This window comes from Parasteatoda tepidariorum, chromosome 6 (assembly GCF_982258835.1).
Source record: "Parasteatoda tepidariorum strain Cologne lab strain chromosome 6, Ptep-v5.0, whole genome shotgun sequence".
NCBI classification, from domain to species: domain Eukaryota; kingdom Metazoa; phylum Arthropoda; class Arachnida; order Araneae; family Theridiidae; genus Parasteatoda; species Parasteatoda tepidariorum.
The window spans coordinates 33,173,177-33,191,866 of NC_141760.1; the positions used below are offsets into that span (position 1 = coordinate 33,173,177).

General features: G+C 27.2%; 1 protein-coding gene across 1 annotated transcript in view; it reads left to right on the forward strand.

Moving 5' to 3' along the window:
* The first annotated feature begins 35 nt into the window (after positions 1 to 35).
* Positions 36 to 18,690, forward strand: part of Oseg6 (intraflagellar transport protein Oseg6) — a 55,858-nt gene continuing 37,203 nt past the window's right edge. The window contains exons 1-11 of the mRNA XM_043042070.3: positions 36 to 291; positions 780 to 871; positions 7,174 to 7,239; positions 7,561 to 7,686; positions 8,658 to 8,756; positions 10,388 to 10,598; positions 10,946 to 11,058; positions 12,894 to 12,975; positions 13,619 to 13,713; positions 15,025 to 15,265; positions 17,895 to 18,009. Of these exons, the coding sequence (XP_042898004.2) occupies positions 286 to 291; positions 780 to 871; positions 7,174 to 7,239; positions 7,561 to 7,686; positions 8,658 to 8,756; positions 10,388 to 10,598; positions 10,946 to 11,058; positions 12,894 to 12,975; positions 13,619 to 13,713; positions 15,025 to 15,265; positions 17,895 to 18,009 (1,246 nt within the window). The 5' untranslated portion in view covers positions 36 to 285. The remainder of the gene's footprint in view (positions 292 to 779; positions 872 to 7,173; positions 7,240 to 7,560; positions 7,687 to 8,657; positions 8,757 to 10,387; positions 10,599 to 10,945; positions 11,059 to 12,893; positions 12,976 to 13,618; positions 13,714 to 15,024; positions 15,266 to 17,894; positions 18,010 to 18,690) is intronic.

Sequence of the window (18,690 nt, forward strand, 5' to 3'; positions counted from 1 at the left end):
TCAAATTTTTTACAAGCAGATAAACTGTAAACCACCATGTAAACAAATCAAGAGAAAAACCATAACAAATGTTAATGAAAGCTATTTATCTCCAATTTAAAATGTATTTCTAAACCATTCTTTGATGACAAATCGAACATATTCTTATGGACATTTTAGCACACTGTATGACTGTCTTCAACTCTGACTTTCAATCAACTGTAGTTATCGCTGAATACATCAGCGCACTGTATTTTCTCAAAACTTTGAACCTTAATGTTCATTGTTAATACAATATAATTTGCTATGAAGGTGAATATTTTAAGAGTAACGCAATGTATTTGTTTGTATTCATCTATCTATATTTAATTTAAACGAATCAATGATTTATTTATATGTAGTTAATTTAAATTATTTTTATATGTAGTTAATTTAAATTATTTATATCATGAATCAACGACTTGCTATTTATTTAATGCAAATTTAACATGTTATAATTAGTTATGGTTTCTATTTAGGTTTTTGTTTTCGAAAATATTGATGATGGATTAAACTTAGGATATAAAATGCAATAAGGGTAATCTAATTTTTGAAACAAATTAAAAGTAACCAATGCTGTATATTTCCTTACAAAGAATTTTCAATTTACTTATTCCGAGGTTTTGTACAATCCTCCTTACATTTGAAGAAAAAAAAAATTCTGGGTCCTTTAAATTGTTTAGTTTTTTTTTCCTTACAAAAAAGTTTTTGAAAAATTAATTATAAAGAGAAGCATTTTTATAAATTCTTTTTTATTTCAGAGAGTGTTTACTATTCCCCGGAAGCTGTCCAATAGTGGCCCTGTCCTATTTCTATGGCAGTCAGGCTCAGGCAATTTCCTGGTTACAACTGGGTAACTTTTTATATACTTATATACAGTAGGGAACCGATTATCCGGAACGATCGGGACCATCGCTATTCCGGATAACTGATTTTTCCGGTTTTCTGAATCGATACAAAAAACCGTTTTTTTTTTATTGTTAAACCCAACTGAAAAAAAAATAAATTGGAAATCTTAAAACGAAGAAAAAACGATTAAGTAATACACTAATGATTATTTCCAAAACGATGGTAAGGTAAACATCTTTCAAAAAAGAAAGAAAAATCCTAAAATCTTCTGAGGAAAAAAAAATTTTTTTTTTCAAAAATGGCGGCAAAATTTAGCGAATTTCGTTCCGGTTTTTTGGTTTTCCGGTTTTCTGATTTCCGGATAACGGGTTCTGTACTGTATTTTCATGAAATGAATGTTTTATTCTAAATACTATCTTAAATTGAGGAAACTACATTTGCACTGAATAATGGGTGATATAAAGTTCAGTACGTTTAGAGTCGGTCCCTTAAAGTAATTTTTTTTATTTGGTCATTTTCCTCCCCCTTTTTTAACATGTGGTTCAAAAAGCCCCTTTAAAAAGTACATCAAATGACCAGCATGTGATGGTGCCAATTTTCTTTTTTCATTGTTTTGTCAAGCAAGAAATGGAGGTATTTCTTCCAGATTAGAGGGATTGGTATTGATTGACTGAATTCTTGCAATGCTGGTTTCCAGTGAAATTCAGTATTAGTCCTACACAGAGGACAAAATTGTACAAAAGCCCAATCAAACTTAGTATTTTAAGTCTTGCAATTAGCAAAATTTTGCATGATCAAATCATAGTACCATTATCAAATGCTAACTTTCCCCTTAAAAGTATGCTTATAATAAGTTGTGATGGCCCAAATGTCATTAGATTGATGAACGTTACTCTTCTGGCTGTATGAGAGAAGTTATTGGTTGACATTGTTTTATGCAGTTTCCATGAAATTTATAATGCTTTTCAAAAAGGATTAGAAGCAATTGGGGATGAAATGACAGGACTGTTAATTATTTTATTTTTTAATGGCTGGCTAGCAAGTTGAGAATATTTTTTTTGCAAATTACAAAAAGAGATGAACATTAAAAGTTATAGATTTGTGAAGCGTTCTCCATTTAGATGGCTGACTCTAAAACAGGCTGCTGCAAGAATTCTTGAACATTAGGCAGTAGTCATTAATTACTTTCTGAAATTTTTTCCTTTGCATACTAAATCCATTTAGCTACAATTAGGCCAGTTTAAAAGTATTGTTAAACTTCTAAAATCCGATATTAAGGTTAAATTAATTTTTATAGTATATAGTGCTACTTTTATTTCAAATTATTTAAAGCTATTTCAAAATACCTACCAACCAACGATACATAAATTGTTTGATAAAGCGAAAAAATTGCTTTTAAATTTGAAGAAGAGTAGTATTCCTGAAGATCATTCAATTGTTGAGGACGAAACTAAATTATTACCATTAACAGAAATAAAGTACAACTTGGAGCTGAGTATTAATTTATCAAAATAGAGAAAAAATATAAAAATACTTTTTTTAGTTTTTCAAGAGTTTTATGTGACAGGATATCTTAATAGTTAAGAATAAAAAGAGGTGTATTATCTGATCTCCAATGCTTGGAGACAATTTTAAGTTAGCTTCCAACAAGTCTTTAATCGTTAAAAGGCTTTACCATTGTCCCTGAACATTAGGCACCTTTTAAACATGCAAATTATTTTGAAATTAGAAAACTAGAAGAATATTCTATTGATCAGTATTGGTGAGAAATTAATCTGTCAAAAGTACAGTGAATGAAGTTAAATTTACTGCTGTTGGTGAAGTAAGTGTTAGTGTGTCTATGTTAGCTTTGTCACATGGCAGTGATGCAATTGAATGAATAATCTCCACCTTTGGCAATGTTTTAACCTCTGATAAAACTGCCATGATAAGAAAAGGTTTAGTGTAAATATTGATATCGTTTCAGGAATAAAAGAATTTGACAACAAACCTTAATTAGTCCCTATTACACAGGAATTAACTATGCTCACCAAAAACTACTTCGAAGATTTGAAGCAAACTGATAAGATGAAAGGGTGGGATGAAGCTGAAAAAATAAAATCAAAAGTAAATCAGCTGCAGAATTAAAAGAACTTAGCACTAGTCTTATACAGTAAAATCTTGATTTAATGACGCTCGTCGGACTGGTGAAAAACTGTGCAAATAAGGGAACATTGTTATGAGGAGACATGAATTTTCCCATGAAAACTGAATTTAAATGCTTACAAATATTATGACATTTTGTTAAATAAGTACAATCAGAAACTTCAATATAATTTATTTAATAAAAAATAAAGGGTGCGTAGCATTTTTAAAAAGTGCTTAAAGGTGTTTATTTTTTATTTTAATTTTATAAAAGCCCTTAAAGGTGCTTATTTCGTTGGGTGTTGTTAAAAAGTGTTTAATTTTCCCTTTTCTAAAATGAGTTTTTTTTTCTATACCAAGTTGGATCTTGCCACAGATTATGTAAAGAGCATGGAGCATTCCATTCAACATTTTTACAATTGATTCCGCCACAATCCATTTTTGTGTACCGTCAGTCCGTTTGCGTATGTAAGCGCCAATCATTTTACATGTTTGACGAAATCATTTTGTATGTTGTGGGTCTGCAGCAGAGTTGGCCAAAAATGTAATCGATTACATTTTTTGATTACAGTAATCAATTACTTGTAATCATGATTACAATTTTCAAAAATTTTGATTACAGCTGTAATCATGATTACAATATTGATTACAGTAATCAATTACTTGTAATCGTGATTACAAAGTTTGATTACAGCTGTAATCATGATTACATAGTCGATTACAGTAATCAATTACTTGTAATCACGATTACAATTTTCAAAAAATTTTGATTACAGCTGTAATCATGATTACAATTTTGATTACAGTAATCAATTACTTGTAATCATGATTCCAAGTAATTGCGATTACAAGTAATCTCATCAAAAACGATTACAAGTAATTATGATTACAAGTAATCAAAATATATGATTACATGTAATTTGATTACATGTAATTATGATTACATGTAATCTAATTACACGATTACAAGACTATTGTATTCTTATAAATGATTATATTTTACAGTAGATAGTAGAACGTATTTTATAATAATACATTTTGCACGTATAACATGTACTGCATTTTGTACGTATTTGTATACGTGCAAATGAATGTAACTGAAATGTATGTACATATGATTTTATCTAGTGTATATGTTCAGACATTTTAGTATCACACACATGTACATACACTTATATTGTAAGTATAAAATATATGTACGTATGTATATAGATAAAAATTACGTATGTATGTGCAAACAATGTAGGCATGTACATTTATACACAATGAATATATGCATTTTATGCAAATATTTGTGTATGTAAAATGTATATCAATGTTCATGTATGCATGTATATACAAGTATTTGTGTTTGTACGAACATACATACATTGTCTGTACAATGTATGTCCCATGCATGTATGTGCAATTTATTTATGAACAGTACAATATATGTATGCATGTACAATATAGGTACATCTGTAGGATGTACAATATATGTATGTATACATGTACATGATATGCATGTTCAGTGTATTTATGTACATGTACATAATATGTTCATGCTCAATGTAAGTATCCAACTATGCATAATACATTTGTGAACTATTGTACGTACATTGGGCGTATTTATATTTCACATATATTCATACATGCATTCGACATGCATAACGTACGTACATACTCACATTTGAGATGCATATATTGTACAGATGTATATACATATAGCGTACAGATGTATATTCATATAATGTACATATGATGAAATGAACATATAATGTACATATGTGTGTACATATACAGTACGTATGTGCATAAATATATTGGGCATAATTCTTTCGTACAAATTTTACATGTGTACATGCATGCTATCCCTATCCATGCATATGGTGCAATGTATATATGTACAATGAATGTTACCGCACATGTACAATACACATATGTTCCATGTATGCATATCCATATATCTACTATATATGCACGTACAATACATGAATGTATGTACATACATTGTACATGCGTACATACATTACACGCATACATATGTACATTACATTTATGTCTAAATATGTGTTCAATGCAATAAATAAAATGCATGTAAGTTAACTTTTAATGACTCAAGCAAGTTAAATGACAAAATCAAACGATATTTAAATTTAGTTTTCAGCTTTAATTGTTCTATATCATTTTGAAATTCTCTGAATAAAAAATTATTTTCAGGTATTTTCATGAAATGTTTGACAATACAGATTTATTTATTTTTATAACATAATGCATGATTCATAGAAATTTTTTAAATGGTAAGAAAAACGGTAAATTTTATGTGTGGAATTAATATTTAGAAATTCCAAATAAAATTATCGTTTGCTTTCTAAGAAATATGAGGTCGAGTTTCATATACCTTAGAATAATTTTAAAACAAATTTTAATAACTTTACTCATATAAATTTTTTTAATGTATGCACAATGTATGTGTATATTGTAATTACATATATTTAAATGTACGCACGTATTTGTACATTACTTGTAATTATGTACACGTATACGTTGTATGCACATGCATACATTGTGCATATAACTATTTTTTTGTACATCCATGCATTACATGCGCATAAGTATTAACAAAGTATGTAGTTATACAAGTACATACGTAAGTTGTACATAAGTACATACTTTGCGTGCACATATATCGATGTACATATAAATATGTATGTATACATGTACGCATTTTATTTACGCAACTATGTGCATATATTGTACCTTTAAATAACATTTTTACATATTGTACGCAAATGCGTACAATTTTATATACAAACGTACATTGTATATACGTGCTATTATCGTAAATTTATACAATATATGCACTTAAGTACATAAAAGCATGCAAACGCATAAGCATTATTTTCATATACGTTCATACATACATTGTCTATGTATACAAAGATACAAAACATTGCCTTTTTGTACAAACTAACATACATGCGTACATGTATCATAAATGCATAATTACATGTACTAAGCATATGCGCATTGCATTAAGTATATTACAATATAATTATGAATATTGTACGTACAAACAACGTTTGTGCATACATTGTATGTATAGGAATCGCAAATTGTACGTTCATGCGTGCGTACATTCTATGTACATAAAAATATGTAAACACATGAATACTTACATAAAAAATTTGACTATAGTATACAATCGTAATAACTTGTAATCGTATAGTTTGATTACAAGTAATCACAATTACATGTAATCAAATTACATGTAATCATGATTACATGTAATCATATATTTTGATTACTTGTAATCATAATTACTTGTAATCGTTTTTGTTGTGATTACTTGTAATCACAATTACTTGTAATCATGATTACAAGTAATTGATTACTGTAATCAAAATTGTAATCATGATTACAGCTGTAATCAAAATTTTTTGAAAGTTGTAATCACGATTACAAGTTATTGATTACTTGTAATCGTGATTACAAGTAATTGATTACTGTAATCAAAATTGTAATCATGATTACAGCTGTAATCAAAATTTTTTGAAAGTTGTAATCATGATTACAAGTAATTGATTACTTGTAATCGTGATTACAAGTAATTGATTACATAGCTGTAATTATCTGTAATCAATTACAGTTGTAATCGATTACTGTAATCAACGGCCAACTCTGGTCTGCAGGTACATACACTGAAATGAATTTGGTGGCCTCTCATGTGCAACTTTGCTGCATTTAGTAAGCGACTACGATTTCAGGTTTTATTTCCCACCCTCTGAAATCGAAATGAAAAATCTCTCAAACTTTTGCTGATTATGAGAACAAACCAAACAGTGCCAAATGTTTTCCCCATATCTCTACATCAATATGTTTCATGTAAAAAAAGCATCTTTTAAAAAAATTCTCAATTTTTAAAATTTTTTTTTTGTCCCTAAATCCCTTTTTTTTTTAAAGTTCCAGGCTGCTAAACACCCTGACAGCTGTCACATAGTAAGAAATAGAAACAATATTGGTTATTTAATGCATTCATCGGTAACTTCTCGTATTTTAAATCAAACTCAAGTTTGACATAGAATGCCTTAAAATTTCATAATCACTATTATTCATTTCTCCCTTTAAAAAAAATTTGTATGAAGAGTTTATGTAATTGAAGTTTCTATGCAAATTTTTATACTTATGTTACAAATTTTTTAGGTATGACCAAATAGTGAACATTTTTGATCGTCATGGGGAGAAACAGCATGAGCTATCACTACCTGGGTAAATTAATTTTAAACATGACTAAATAAATATTCTATTAATTTTATTTAATTTGTTGAATCATATTTAAAAACATATCATTATTAAAATTGACTTTATTAATCAACTTTTCCTTTAGGTGTTAATAAGCATAGAAAAAGACAATTTATATTTCATTTGCTCATTCATTTTGTTTTATTTTAATTTCTTACCTTATTGTATTCTTTCACAATTTAATCAATGTTTCTTATTTGCTTTTAAAAAATGCAGATTATTTGAGTCATATTTCATGGTTAAAGGAAAATATTTTATTTTTTATATTTTTTTTTATTTCTATTGTAGTGTCTGCTCTGGAATTTCATGGGACAAAGACGGCCAAATTTTAAGCATAATTTGTGAGCATTCAAATTCACTTATTTTGTGGGATTCTAATACGAGAACCGTTTCTCATGTTGATTCTGGTCTCCGGTATGCTTTATTTTTATTTTTTCGAAATGAGAAAAAAATACTTGATATTTCATTGATTTAAAATTTGAAAATGTTTTATTACAAACTGTATTATTCATACATCTTTTTATTTCTTAACCCTATTTTAGGTATTTCTGTATTTTTAAATTTTTATGTAAGTATTAATTTTCAAGTTCAATAGCTGGATACTTTTTCTTAAAAAAAAAGTTTACTTCATTAATTTTATTAAAATTTAATTAACCATTTAGAAGTTACAAATTAATGGGTTTAACTAAACAAAATTCCTCTTTCAGAAAAATGTTTGTTGCATAAAAATTCAGTCCATATTCATATTAATATTTCTTTTCCGACTTTTTCAACAGGAATAACTAAGCTATGATATTCTTCAGTAAAATTGTTTATTGTTTTAACCACCAATTGATAAAGAAGGGTCAAGAAATATATATGTAGAGTTAAGATTTAAACGCAGTTTCTCTATACTTGCATGTTTCTCTAATTGATATTATTTTACTTCACAACAATTTAAGAAATTTGAATTTTCTTAAGTCAATTAACCTTTTTTTATGTTTATTTTTCTCGTTTGTAAATGGGTATCCTAGATATCAAAATTATTTCTGTGTACATAAAAGAGGAAGGAAAATTACGTATGAGCAAACTATATTTCCAAACTTAACTAAAAAAATAAGATTTCTTTTCCTTTATTATTGGTTTAATAAATATTGAAGTAAGATTTATACTTATTTTAAAAACACCTAAAGAGAGCTCTAAAGCTGGAAATGGTTTTAAACACAATCAAGTTTTTACCTTCTTGCAGCATTGTATCTGAAATTTTTGATATTATTCTTTTGAACTCAACCATTACGTCCCACACATATGTATATCTCCTGAAAATATTTATGAGCATAAACATTTTTATATGCTTTTTACCCTTCCTGCTTTTGTTAATTAATAATTTCATTAATAATTTTTAGTGATCCAATGACTTTAATTGTTTGGTCAAAAAGTGCACCATTGCTTGCAGTTGGCACTATTAAAGGAAATCTTCTGATTTATAGCTACCGTACTTCTAAGTAAGATTTGCATGCTTATTTTTCTTTATTAATTGAATTTTTTTAAAAACTTTTTTGTAGTACTTAAGAGAATATATTTGTAATAATCACGAAGAAAATCATCATTAGGAATATTATTTTCTCTGCGGACTCCCAGATACCAGTGTTTTAGTAGTTAGAGATGCATTTAATTTATAAAATGGGAGATGTTTTACCAGATTAGTTGTAGGGTTTTAAATATAAACATCAATGCCTTCACCCTCAATTGCAGATGGATTTGTCCAAATGTAGATGGAGCCTAAAACTGTGCATGTCTGGTGATGGCATGTTTGTGATGACATGTCTTCGGATCATCCTCGGGAATGTTTCAAAGACCGTCGCCAATAGCCGATTGTGCAGCTCTAGCCATAGCCCAGATCGTCCCTCATAGTCCAGTGCGACGTAAATAAAGTACCTACCTACTTACCTTGACAAAAAAAAAATAAACTAAAAATATCATCTAAAGAAAACTGTAGCTTGGAGATAGAAACCGATTGCAGATTCAAAATCAGTGATGTAAAAATATCTATGGTCAGTTAAAAAATCCCATGCAGCAGAAAACAAACAACAACAAAAATTATTCTCAAATTTAATTTATTATTATAATATTTGTCATTATTTGAACACAGATATAAAAATTATTTCAGTTTTTTTTATATTATTAAGATATAATCATTTGCTTCTACAGGTGATTATCCAAATAATGGAAGCACTTGTGAATAAAAGGGACATTTAAGAATTCGCTTCATAAGCATTAAAATATAATCTTAGCTACCAGTTTTTTTTTAATATAAAAAGTACATATATTAGGTGGTATGAGAGAGCTTTAGCAGAGTTGTCTATGTTTTGATTTTTTGTCAGAAGCGTAAAACGTCAGACCTCACAGATTTTCAGAGAGGCCAAATTGTAGGAGCACGACTAGTTAGAGCAGCAGTGACCAAAACATCCCAGCTTTTAGGCGTTTGTAGAGGTACGGTGTCTAAAGTCATGACAGCATACACACAGCGCGGAAAGACAAGCTCAGCAAAGCAAAATAGTGGATGGAAGGAGAAGCTGAGTGAAAGAGACCGACGGGTATTGAAGCGGATTGTAATGTCTAAAAAGGAAACAATTGCAGCCACAGTGACCGCAGAGCTCAATCAGCATCTGGATTCTCCAGTGTCAACAATTATAGTTAGGAGATACCTTCATAATGAGAACATTTACGGCTGAACAATAATTCCCAAGCCTTCATAATCTAGGGTGTTTCTATATTATTTTGATAACCACCTGTACTTGTCCCTAATGTAGATGCCTATAAATAAACAGTGATAGTTTTGAAACTGATGTATTGTAAAACATTGTATCCTCTTTTTAATTTAAACTATAATACTTACATATCTTTCATTAAAAAAATTTTTTAAATCTTTAAAATAGCAAAATAGTCCATCAAAAACATTATGTAATTTAGTTTTCCTTGCTTTCTTTGCAAACATTTTAATTAATTTTCTATCAAATCTGTATTTAGTTTTTACAACAGATTTTCTTCATACTACTCTTATTCAGTATTATTTGAGCTTTTTTGTCACTTTGTTTAGCATTATTTATAACAGATTTTGTTCTATTTTTGTTAGAAAAATCTCCATTTTGGGCAAGCACAACAAGCAAATTACTTATGGTGCATGGAGTCAACAAAATTATCTAGCTTTGGTTGCAAGCGATAAATCTATTACCCTTAGTAATGCTGATGGAGATACAATATTCAGAACTACTTTAAAAGGGGAGCCTTCACATGTTCAGTTTTCATCAATGAAGCAAGATGCGCCTGGAGGTGGAGAAACTACTGTATGTTTATATTTATTTTATTGATTGGTTGCTTATTTTTTGATTTTATGTGAAATTTAATGTTAAAACACAATTATGGTCTCTTTAAAAAGATAATTCTAGATATTTTTAGATGTTAGTATTTATTGTTCTTTTTTTCATAGATATTTAAAGGAAAAGTCGCAGTTCTAAACTATTTGTGCATCTAAAATTTTGTTTAATCTGAATTTGAGGATACTTCTTGTCTTAAATTTCAAATAATTTATGTTTGACTTTGAATTCTCTATAAAGTTTATTTTGATAACGATGTAATTTTTGTATTTTGTCATTGATTTTTGTTGAAAGTTTTGCTATTTTTTTTGTGTTAGGTTAGTTTGATCTTGAATCGGAAATCTCTGTTCCTCTTGAACATTCATGATCCTGAAGATCCGATAGTGCTGTCATTTCAAGAGAAATATGGTAGTGTCATTGACTATTACTGGTGAGTCCAAAAAAGTTTCACAAGTAATGCAACGATGAATACCCTGTTTGAACTGATTGCCTGGGTTTCATTTAAATACAATCTACTATTTTAGTATCACATTCACACAGTGACTGTAATACTGATTTCCAATGTTTTTGGCCTCTTTAGTACTTAAAAATAATTTTCCTGCACGAGAAAACAGTTTTGATTAACAGCGCTAAATTTATTTTTATTGTATATTAATTATGTAATTTAATTTTTAATTTAATGACATTGTTACTGATGTTAAAATTTTAAAAAAATGTGTTTAAATCACAGTCATCAGGTCAGAGCAAACAGTGTTGGCAGGTGGTCAGTATTAAGCTTATAATTGCTGTTAATAATAAGTTGCTCAGTAAAAGCTAATAGCCATGTGCCTAGATACTGAAGTAACTCACTTTTCTTGCATATTTTTAAGAATTATGTTAAAATAACATAAATATTTTTATTAGCTCAAAACATCCAGAAAGTGTATTAGTTCAGTAAAAAAAATATATTATTGAAAATTTTAAACTAATTCTTAAAATGTGCTGTTTACAAGTACTAATGATTTCTTTGCTCTCATTGAAATGTCATTCTTTTTTCTAAAATTAGAAAGAAATTTTATTTAATAAGTTATATTTCACTGCAACAGTTTGTTGTCAGTTTTTTAACAATTTAACATCTAGTTCTAGTTGTATCCATATTTTTTATTGAATTGTGGAAGCACTAGCAAAGAACTCTTTGTTAGTGTAAGAAAGTTTTTTTTCTCAGTGTAACCAACATATTTAAAGTTATCTTTGTTGTGGTTAATATAGACTTAGCAACATTTTACTCAAAAACAATTGCATAATATCCATCTTAAGGCAGCTTGGAGTATATTAGGATCTCTTTAGTTGCTTAGCCTCCTTTAAAATTAAGTCGACACAATTCTGAGGTACCCTAGCAATGTTTTATCCTTCTTAATAAACTAATAGTCAACTTTTATTAATAATGTATTATAAACATTATAAAAATTTATTAAATGTTTTATTATTTTGATACGAACTTGTGTTTAATATGAAAAAAACTAACTTTTTAAAATACTTGTGACATGTAGTTTAAAAGAATCATCAATTCGATTTATTCTTATTAGTGGTAAAGTCGACTCTTTTCAAATGTCAAACTAACTGATTTCTTGTATGGAAAATTTTGCTTTTCCCCATGCTACTCAGTTTTAAAAAATGTGAAGATGTAAAAAAAATTACTCAGATTTATTTTCAAAGGGTTAAAAACCTCATTTCTTCCCTTCTCTGCACATTTGAATTTAGTGATATTTAGAAGTAAACTTCCTATAACGTTGCATTTCCTCAAGGTAATTGCAATGGTTTAAGTTTTGTCTTAATAAATCATGACAGCTCTTTTGAAATAAAAAGTGGTTAACTGGTATATAAAGAAAATTAGCTTGATTTTCTTATGTTATTTAGTTTCATAGAAAATAGACAAATTGGATAGATTTTTCTAATGTTATGTGTAATTTAACTGTTTAGTACTTTCTTGTCACACATATGTGCTGCAATGGCTCAGTGATTAAAAGCACTGAGCATATTGTGAGGAACTGGGGTTTGATCCTCAGTGGGAGCTTGAAGTTCAATCACATATATCAATTCTCTTATCACTTAACAAATCTCAAAGAACTGTTTTGATTAGAATGACAACTACTTCTGAAATTGTAAATATTTTTCTTCTTTTATTAGTTTAATTCTAGATTTGCACTACTCTCCTGATATTTAAAATTCTTTTAGTTATTTCTTTTTTGTAACAATAGTCATTAACTTGCTTCTATTTTTATATAGGCATGGCGAAGGCTACATTTTGTTGGGTTTTTCTTCAGGATTTTTCATTGTGCTTTCAACTCTTCTAAAAGAAATTGGCCAAGTTAGTTTCAGCCTTTACTTCTTAGAAAATGATATAATTTTTTAGTAGAATTTCCCATTGTTAATAATGTTTTCGAATTTTTTTTTTCTTTTGTGAAAGTGATTTTTTAAAAATATTTATGTATTATTTTTATATAATATGCATTAATAATGCCTTCAAAAAACAGAGTGAAGTAAACTCAAATGGAATTAACTTCATTTATTGATGAGGCAAACAAATGATTAATTTTACAGACAATAGATAAATGTTTCAAAAAATTAGCTGAATTATACAGGTGAAATAGGGTTATCAAAATTCTTTTGTAGTCAATTTTATTCTTGTAACTATGAATAATTGTTTTACTCTCTGTTGTTCCTGCACAAATTGCTATTTTATAATTTAATAATAAAATATAATTAATTTTAAAGTTAATAATTTTTTTAAACTAATTTTCAAATGTATTAAAATGTATTTGGTTCAAAATTATTTGAAACATTATTATCATTACAAAATATTACATGTTTAGATTTTTTTTTTTTACTATAAAAGTTTTGCAAAACTTTACAAAAAGTTTTAGTAAAACTTGTTTTTCTTCAGAAACTTGCAAATTAATTTCCTGTGTGCTTGTATTTTATATTCATGTGTTTTATTTTTGATTTTTCAGGAAATGTGCCATGTACAGTGCTTTAAAAACCATCTTATGCACATGTCATTTTGTTATGCAGAAAAAAAAGTTGTTGGTTGTGGAGATGATAACAGGTTCCACCTTGTTTTTTGAGTCAATTTCCTTGCCTTATAATTTAAAATGGAAATGTGCGAAATAACTGTGACATTTTCCTTCTTAACCAGTTTAAAGTTATTAATTTTGTTAAAGGATATCAAAAATGGTTTCCAATAGTAGAATGGAAAAAAAAACTCTTCAAACAACTTTTATGTAATTTGAATCCATCAAATAGTTTAAATTTTAACCCCAAATTTTCTTTTGCATATATTTTTAAAAGACCAACTGTTTTGCATTTTTATGCTCAAAATTTGTTATTCTTATATAAAAATATAAAATTTTTGATTTTTTTTTTCGTTTTAATTATTATTATTTTTTTTTTGTTCTAAAATGTTTGTTTATTGTGTTTTTTCTTGTAGCCATTTAATAATATAAAAAATACAGTCAAGTATAACTACTATTATTTCTAATTTTCTTTTAAAGCTTTGACTGTTGCTTGACTGTTTCTGCTCAATTAAGATGCATTAAAATTTACAAATTTTCTTAGAAAGGAAAAAAGAAAATATATACTTTTCTTTGAAAGAAATATAAAGTAGTTAATAATATAAATTTTATGCTTCTACTGCAAGTGTCTGTAAAATTGAAGTATGATGGATGATTGATAATTTACTGCAAAATCATTTTGAACCACCTTTCTTTATGATCAAAACTTCTTCATACAATAGAATAGTATAAAATTTATACCCTTTTGTATTAATATTGAAAATTAAGTTTTTTGGAACATTATATTTTCGTCTTGACTAATGTATTAGATGCAACTTTAAATTTCTCCTGGATTTTTTTTATACAGCATTTTTAAATTGTATTGTGCGTTTAAAAAAATGTTTTTCTATTGTGCAGTGTTTTTAAGTCCATCCTCTTGTGTTTGTAGTGTAAACTCTGTTTTCATTTTAAAGTTTTTAAGGAAAAATTATACTTTCTCTATATTTTATTGGTTTTACAATGGTAGATTTACTAACATTTAACAAAAACGTAGCTTACAAAGTACAGCACCACATCTGGTGAAATGAAAACGTTTTTTTTTTTTTTTTAATCTTCTGCCCGTAAATACATTTAAAGAAAAGTTTTATAGAGCATTCTAATTTTTTTAAGTAATGCATTAAGCTTAAATTTAGTTAGCAAATCTTCACAGAAATTTATTCATGAAACTGTGCTTATAAAAAATATACTTTTCTCTTGTTGCAGTGTTGTGAAGACCGTCCTCGTGTGTTTGTGATGTAAACTCTGTTAACTCATTTAAATGTAAGTGATTTTAAGTACTAAATGCAAACTTCTGTTTCTTTATGTAGAATAAAAACATATGATTTAAGAAATTTGCAAGAAATGCTGCAGATGATTTCTGTTGAGGATGAGCAAACGATTGATGGCGTACAGTGGAGCGATGATGGCCAGTTACTGGCAGTGTCCGGAAATGAAGGAAATCTTCATGTCTATTTAACTAAACTGCCCGTTTTAGGTTGTGGTTACAATCAAAAGTTAGCCCATCTAAGTTCATTGTATGAAGTATCTATATATTCTGCGAGGAAAAAGGTAACAGAAATATTTGAACCTATGCACTGTCACTTGCAACCTAAAGTGCACTTGCATGGCTATTAATCAAGTATGAGTAATTTGGAATGAGTTTTCATAAGGTACACATTCATGTATGCTTTACAATTGGGCTTTAAACGCAAACTTTTCATATTTCTACAAGTTTTTTATGCTGTAAAAATATATTTGTTATATTTTTACAAAATATATTTTTAAAATAATGAATCTTATCTACAATAGTTTAGAATATAATTTTGATGCCATTTTTGGATAATGTTTATTAATGTTGCGTTAATTTTTAACTACATAAATATTATTTTGGATTACATTTATAATCAAACCTGTACTCAGGGAAAAGAAGATAGATGCAATTGTTCTTGTGGTCGATTGAAATTTCTAATGAAAAAAGTAATATTTTCTAATGAAGCTTCTATGCATGCATTATAATGAACTAACATATCAGAAATGCTTTTTCTGACATTAGTGCTTACTGTCTACTTAAAAATAATTTATTTTCTGTTAAGTCAAGGAGATAGAAGAAAATTTAGATAAAAATAAAATTTAATGCCAATGATTTTGCATTCAACCTTGTAATATTTAATAACATTTATCTTCCATGCATAAAAAATAGCCATTTAGTTTAATAACCTGATATATCATTCATAAGTTGTTACAAAGTTTGAAATAAGAATTTTTATATCTTGATGGGATTAAAAAGACTGTGAACTTTCTAGGAAGGTTGATCATAAATCAGTTCTTTCAATGCAGCAAAAGCTCAGTCAGCTAATCTTTTTTTGGTTTGAAAATCCAAGTCAACCAACGCTAATTTCTAAATTATTATCCTTTTGCAAACTGATTATGCTTTTTGTCATTTCTTAAACTAGTATTATCTGACAGGGATAATACTGCTAGTGCTTTAAATAAAAAAATAAGGAATGGAACTCATTTCAGCGATTCAAAAAATACCTTTCAATATGATTTTGTTAAAATGGCGTATGTATTCAAAACCTCAATTTGTGCATATAAGTTGGTATGGCAACCATTCAATTGTGCTGTCTGAAAATATCTTAAAAACACAGTGTAGCATTAAAGTAAACCTGTAAAATTATTTTTAATCAAATGATGCTGCACCCTTTTCTTGCTTCACTTACCAACCTGTGGGATTGTTACACAATCATATTTATTTCAGATTGTTGAAGCAAAATTAAAAATTAGTAAATTAAAATATATCAAAATTTTTATTCTACTGGTACAGATTTGCTTCCTGTTTAAGTTGGAATTAAAATTTAAACCATATCAGTTTGCTCAGTTATTATTGCAACTTCATTTACAGTTTTGTTTTTCAAATTCTTTTGAATTTTTGGCAAAGTTGTTGAATATTTTTAGTCAGGAAGATTATTTGGCAATAATACGAAAAGTTAATTTCTAAAAATACTTCACACATTATATTAAGCTTATTATAAAAAAAAGTAAAACTTACTGTTTAAAAATCGTAAAACGTTAAATAACCCTTTAAATATATTTATCTTGATATAGTGTTGCAAATAAAAGAACATTATTAGATTGCATTTAATTAAGGAACACTATTTCAAGTTTTAGGTCTTTAATTTGGAATAATAAACCAAAATCAAAAATGTAATTAACGCAAAAAAACAAAAATACTGAAAATAGATTAAATATCACAGTAAAATATTTTTACATTATGGAAAAATAAATAATTTACTGTTAAAAAATGCCATAATAACTTTTATTAATTTTATGCTGATGTCAACCAAAGAAACATGGATCTTTATAGTTAATTAAGGGATAGGATCTCCTCAGTTGCGGGGTTAATTAAGGATTGTATTACACGTTTTTTCTCATCAATTAGAATACACTATTAACAATGAGATTACAATTTCGACTATTTTCTTTTCATGCTATTAAGAGACGCAAATGAAGCTTGTAAATGTATGCAACATGACTAGAAACCTTCAGTAAGAGTAATTTTAAGCATATTCCAATATATAATATAATTTAATTCTATAAATAAATAACTTTTTTTTATACAATTTCTCATGTGTCACTTTGTTTTTCCTGAAAGGACAGTCATTTAAGATCAGTTCTACGCATGCTTTCATTTCAATTTAATAAGTTTTTTAAATAACTGACACCATTTAAACCTGATACATTTTATTTAGTTTCATTACAATTTTTATGTGCATGAGCAATTAATTATTTTTCTTTTAAAGTGTTGTTTTTTTCATTGTTCTAATTAAAAAACCTTTCTGAAATTGCTTTATTTTTTTATAATGATTTTAAATAATCATCTGCTATTAATAATCACATTTCTATTGTATAAAAAATAAAAATATCCAAAAAATTTAACCATTTTTTTAATTTTTAAGTGTTAAATTTTTAGTTTTTAAATGTTTTAACTATTAATTAATTTATCTTAATTTATAATTATTAATCTAATTAGTTACTAAGTAATTTATCTTTTTTCACACTCGATTCCTTCTTTAATAAAAAAAAATTCTTTAAATTTGAAAGTATGTAACAATTTATTTTAAAATGCAGTAACTTCAAAAAATAATATCAAGTTTTATAGTTTTTGACTTTATTACAAAAACTTAAATTTTTATTTCAGAATGAAGTGACAAAGCTAAAAATTGATATAGAGCCAAAATTTATAGCCTTGGGTCCTTTTCATTTAGCTGTTGGCATGAATAACAGAGCTTGGTTCTACACTTTGAATGATAGTGGTAAGAAAATAGTTGTTGAACCAAGTTACAGGGTGTGGCAAAAAACCTGGGCAAATAATTTTTATTATACTAACTTTATTAAATATGAAAAATTAATAAAATATAACAACTTATAATAAAAGTAGGCTTTAACTAATAAGTAAATTTAATTTTTTCAAAGTGTTTGGTGTGCTTATTTAAATTTTCAGCAATGGGTTACAAGGCCTTTAACCTATCACATTCCTGCGGAAGCAATTACTTTACGGGGTCTAAAGTTTTATTTTCAACGTTTAAGTGCAGAGGAAACGAACGTTTTCCTTTCTTTAAACAACTCTAAAATAGCAGATCTTTTGTTTGCCATAGTAAGAAAGCCAAAAACCACTATGTAAATTAAGATATATATTTTAAAATATTTTATAATTAAAGTGATAGACAAAAAAAATTAATTACACAAAGTAAAAAGAAATTAGTTAACTTCAATTTTATGATGCAATAACTATGTCTAAGTTTTATTTTTGCTTTATTCTATATTTATATATATATCCTGTATTTAAAGTAGATAATTTCAAAAAATTATGCAAAATTTTAAATTTTTTTTATTAAATTAAAACATCTTTTACAAATAAAAGTCAAATTTGGTTATAATAATTCTAATTATTTTAATTGTATCAAGTTGTACATTAAGCTTTTTAATCTTTTTTT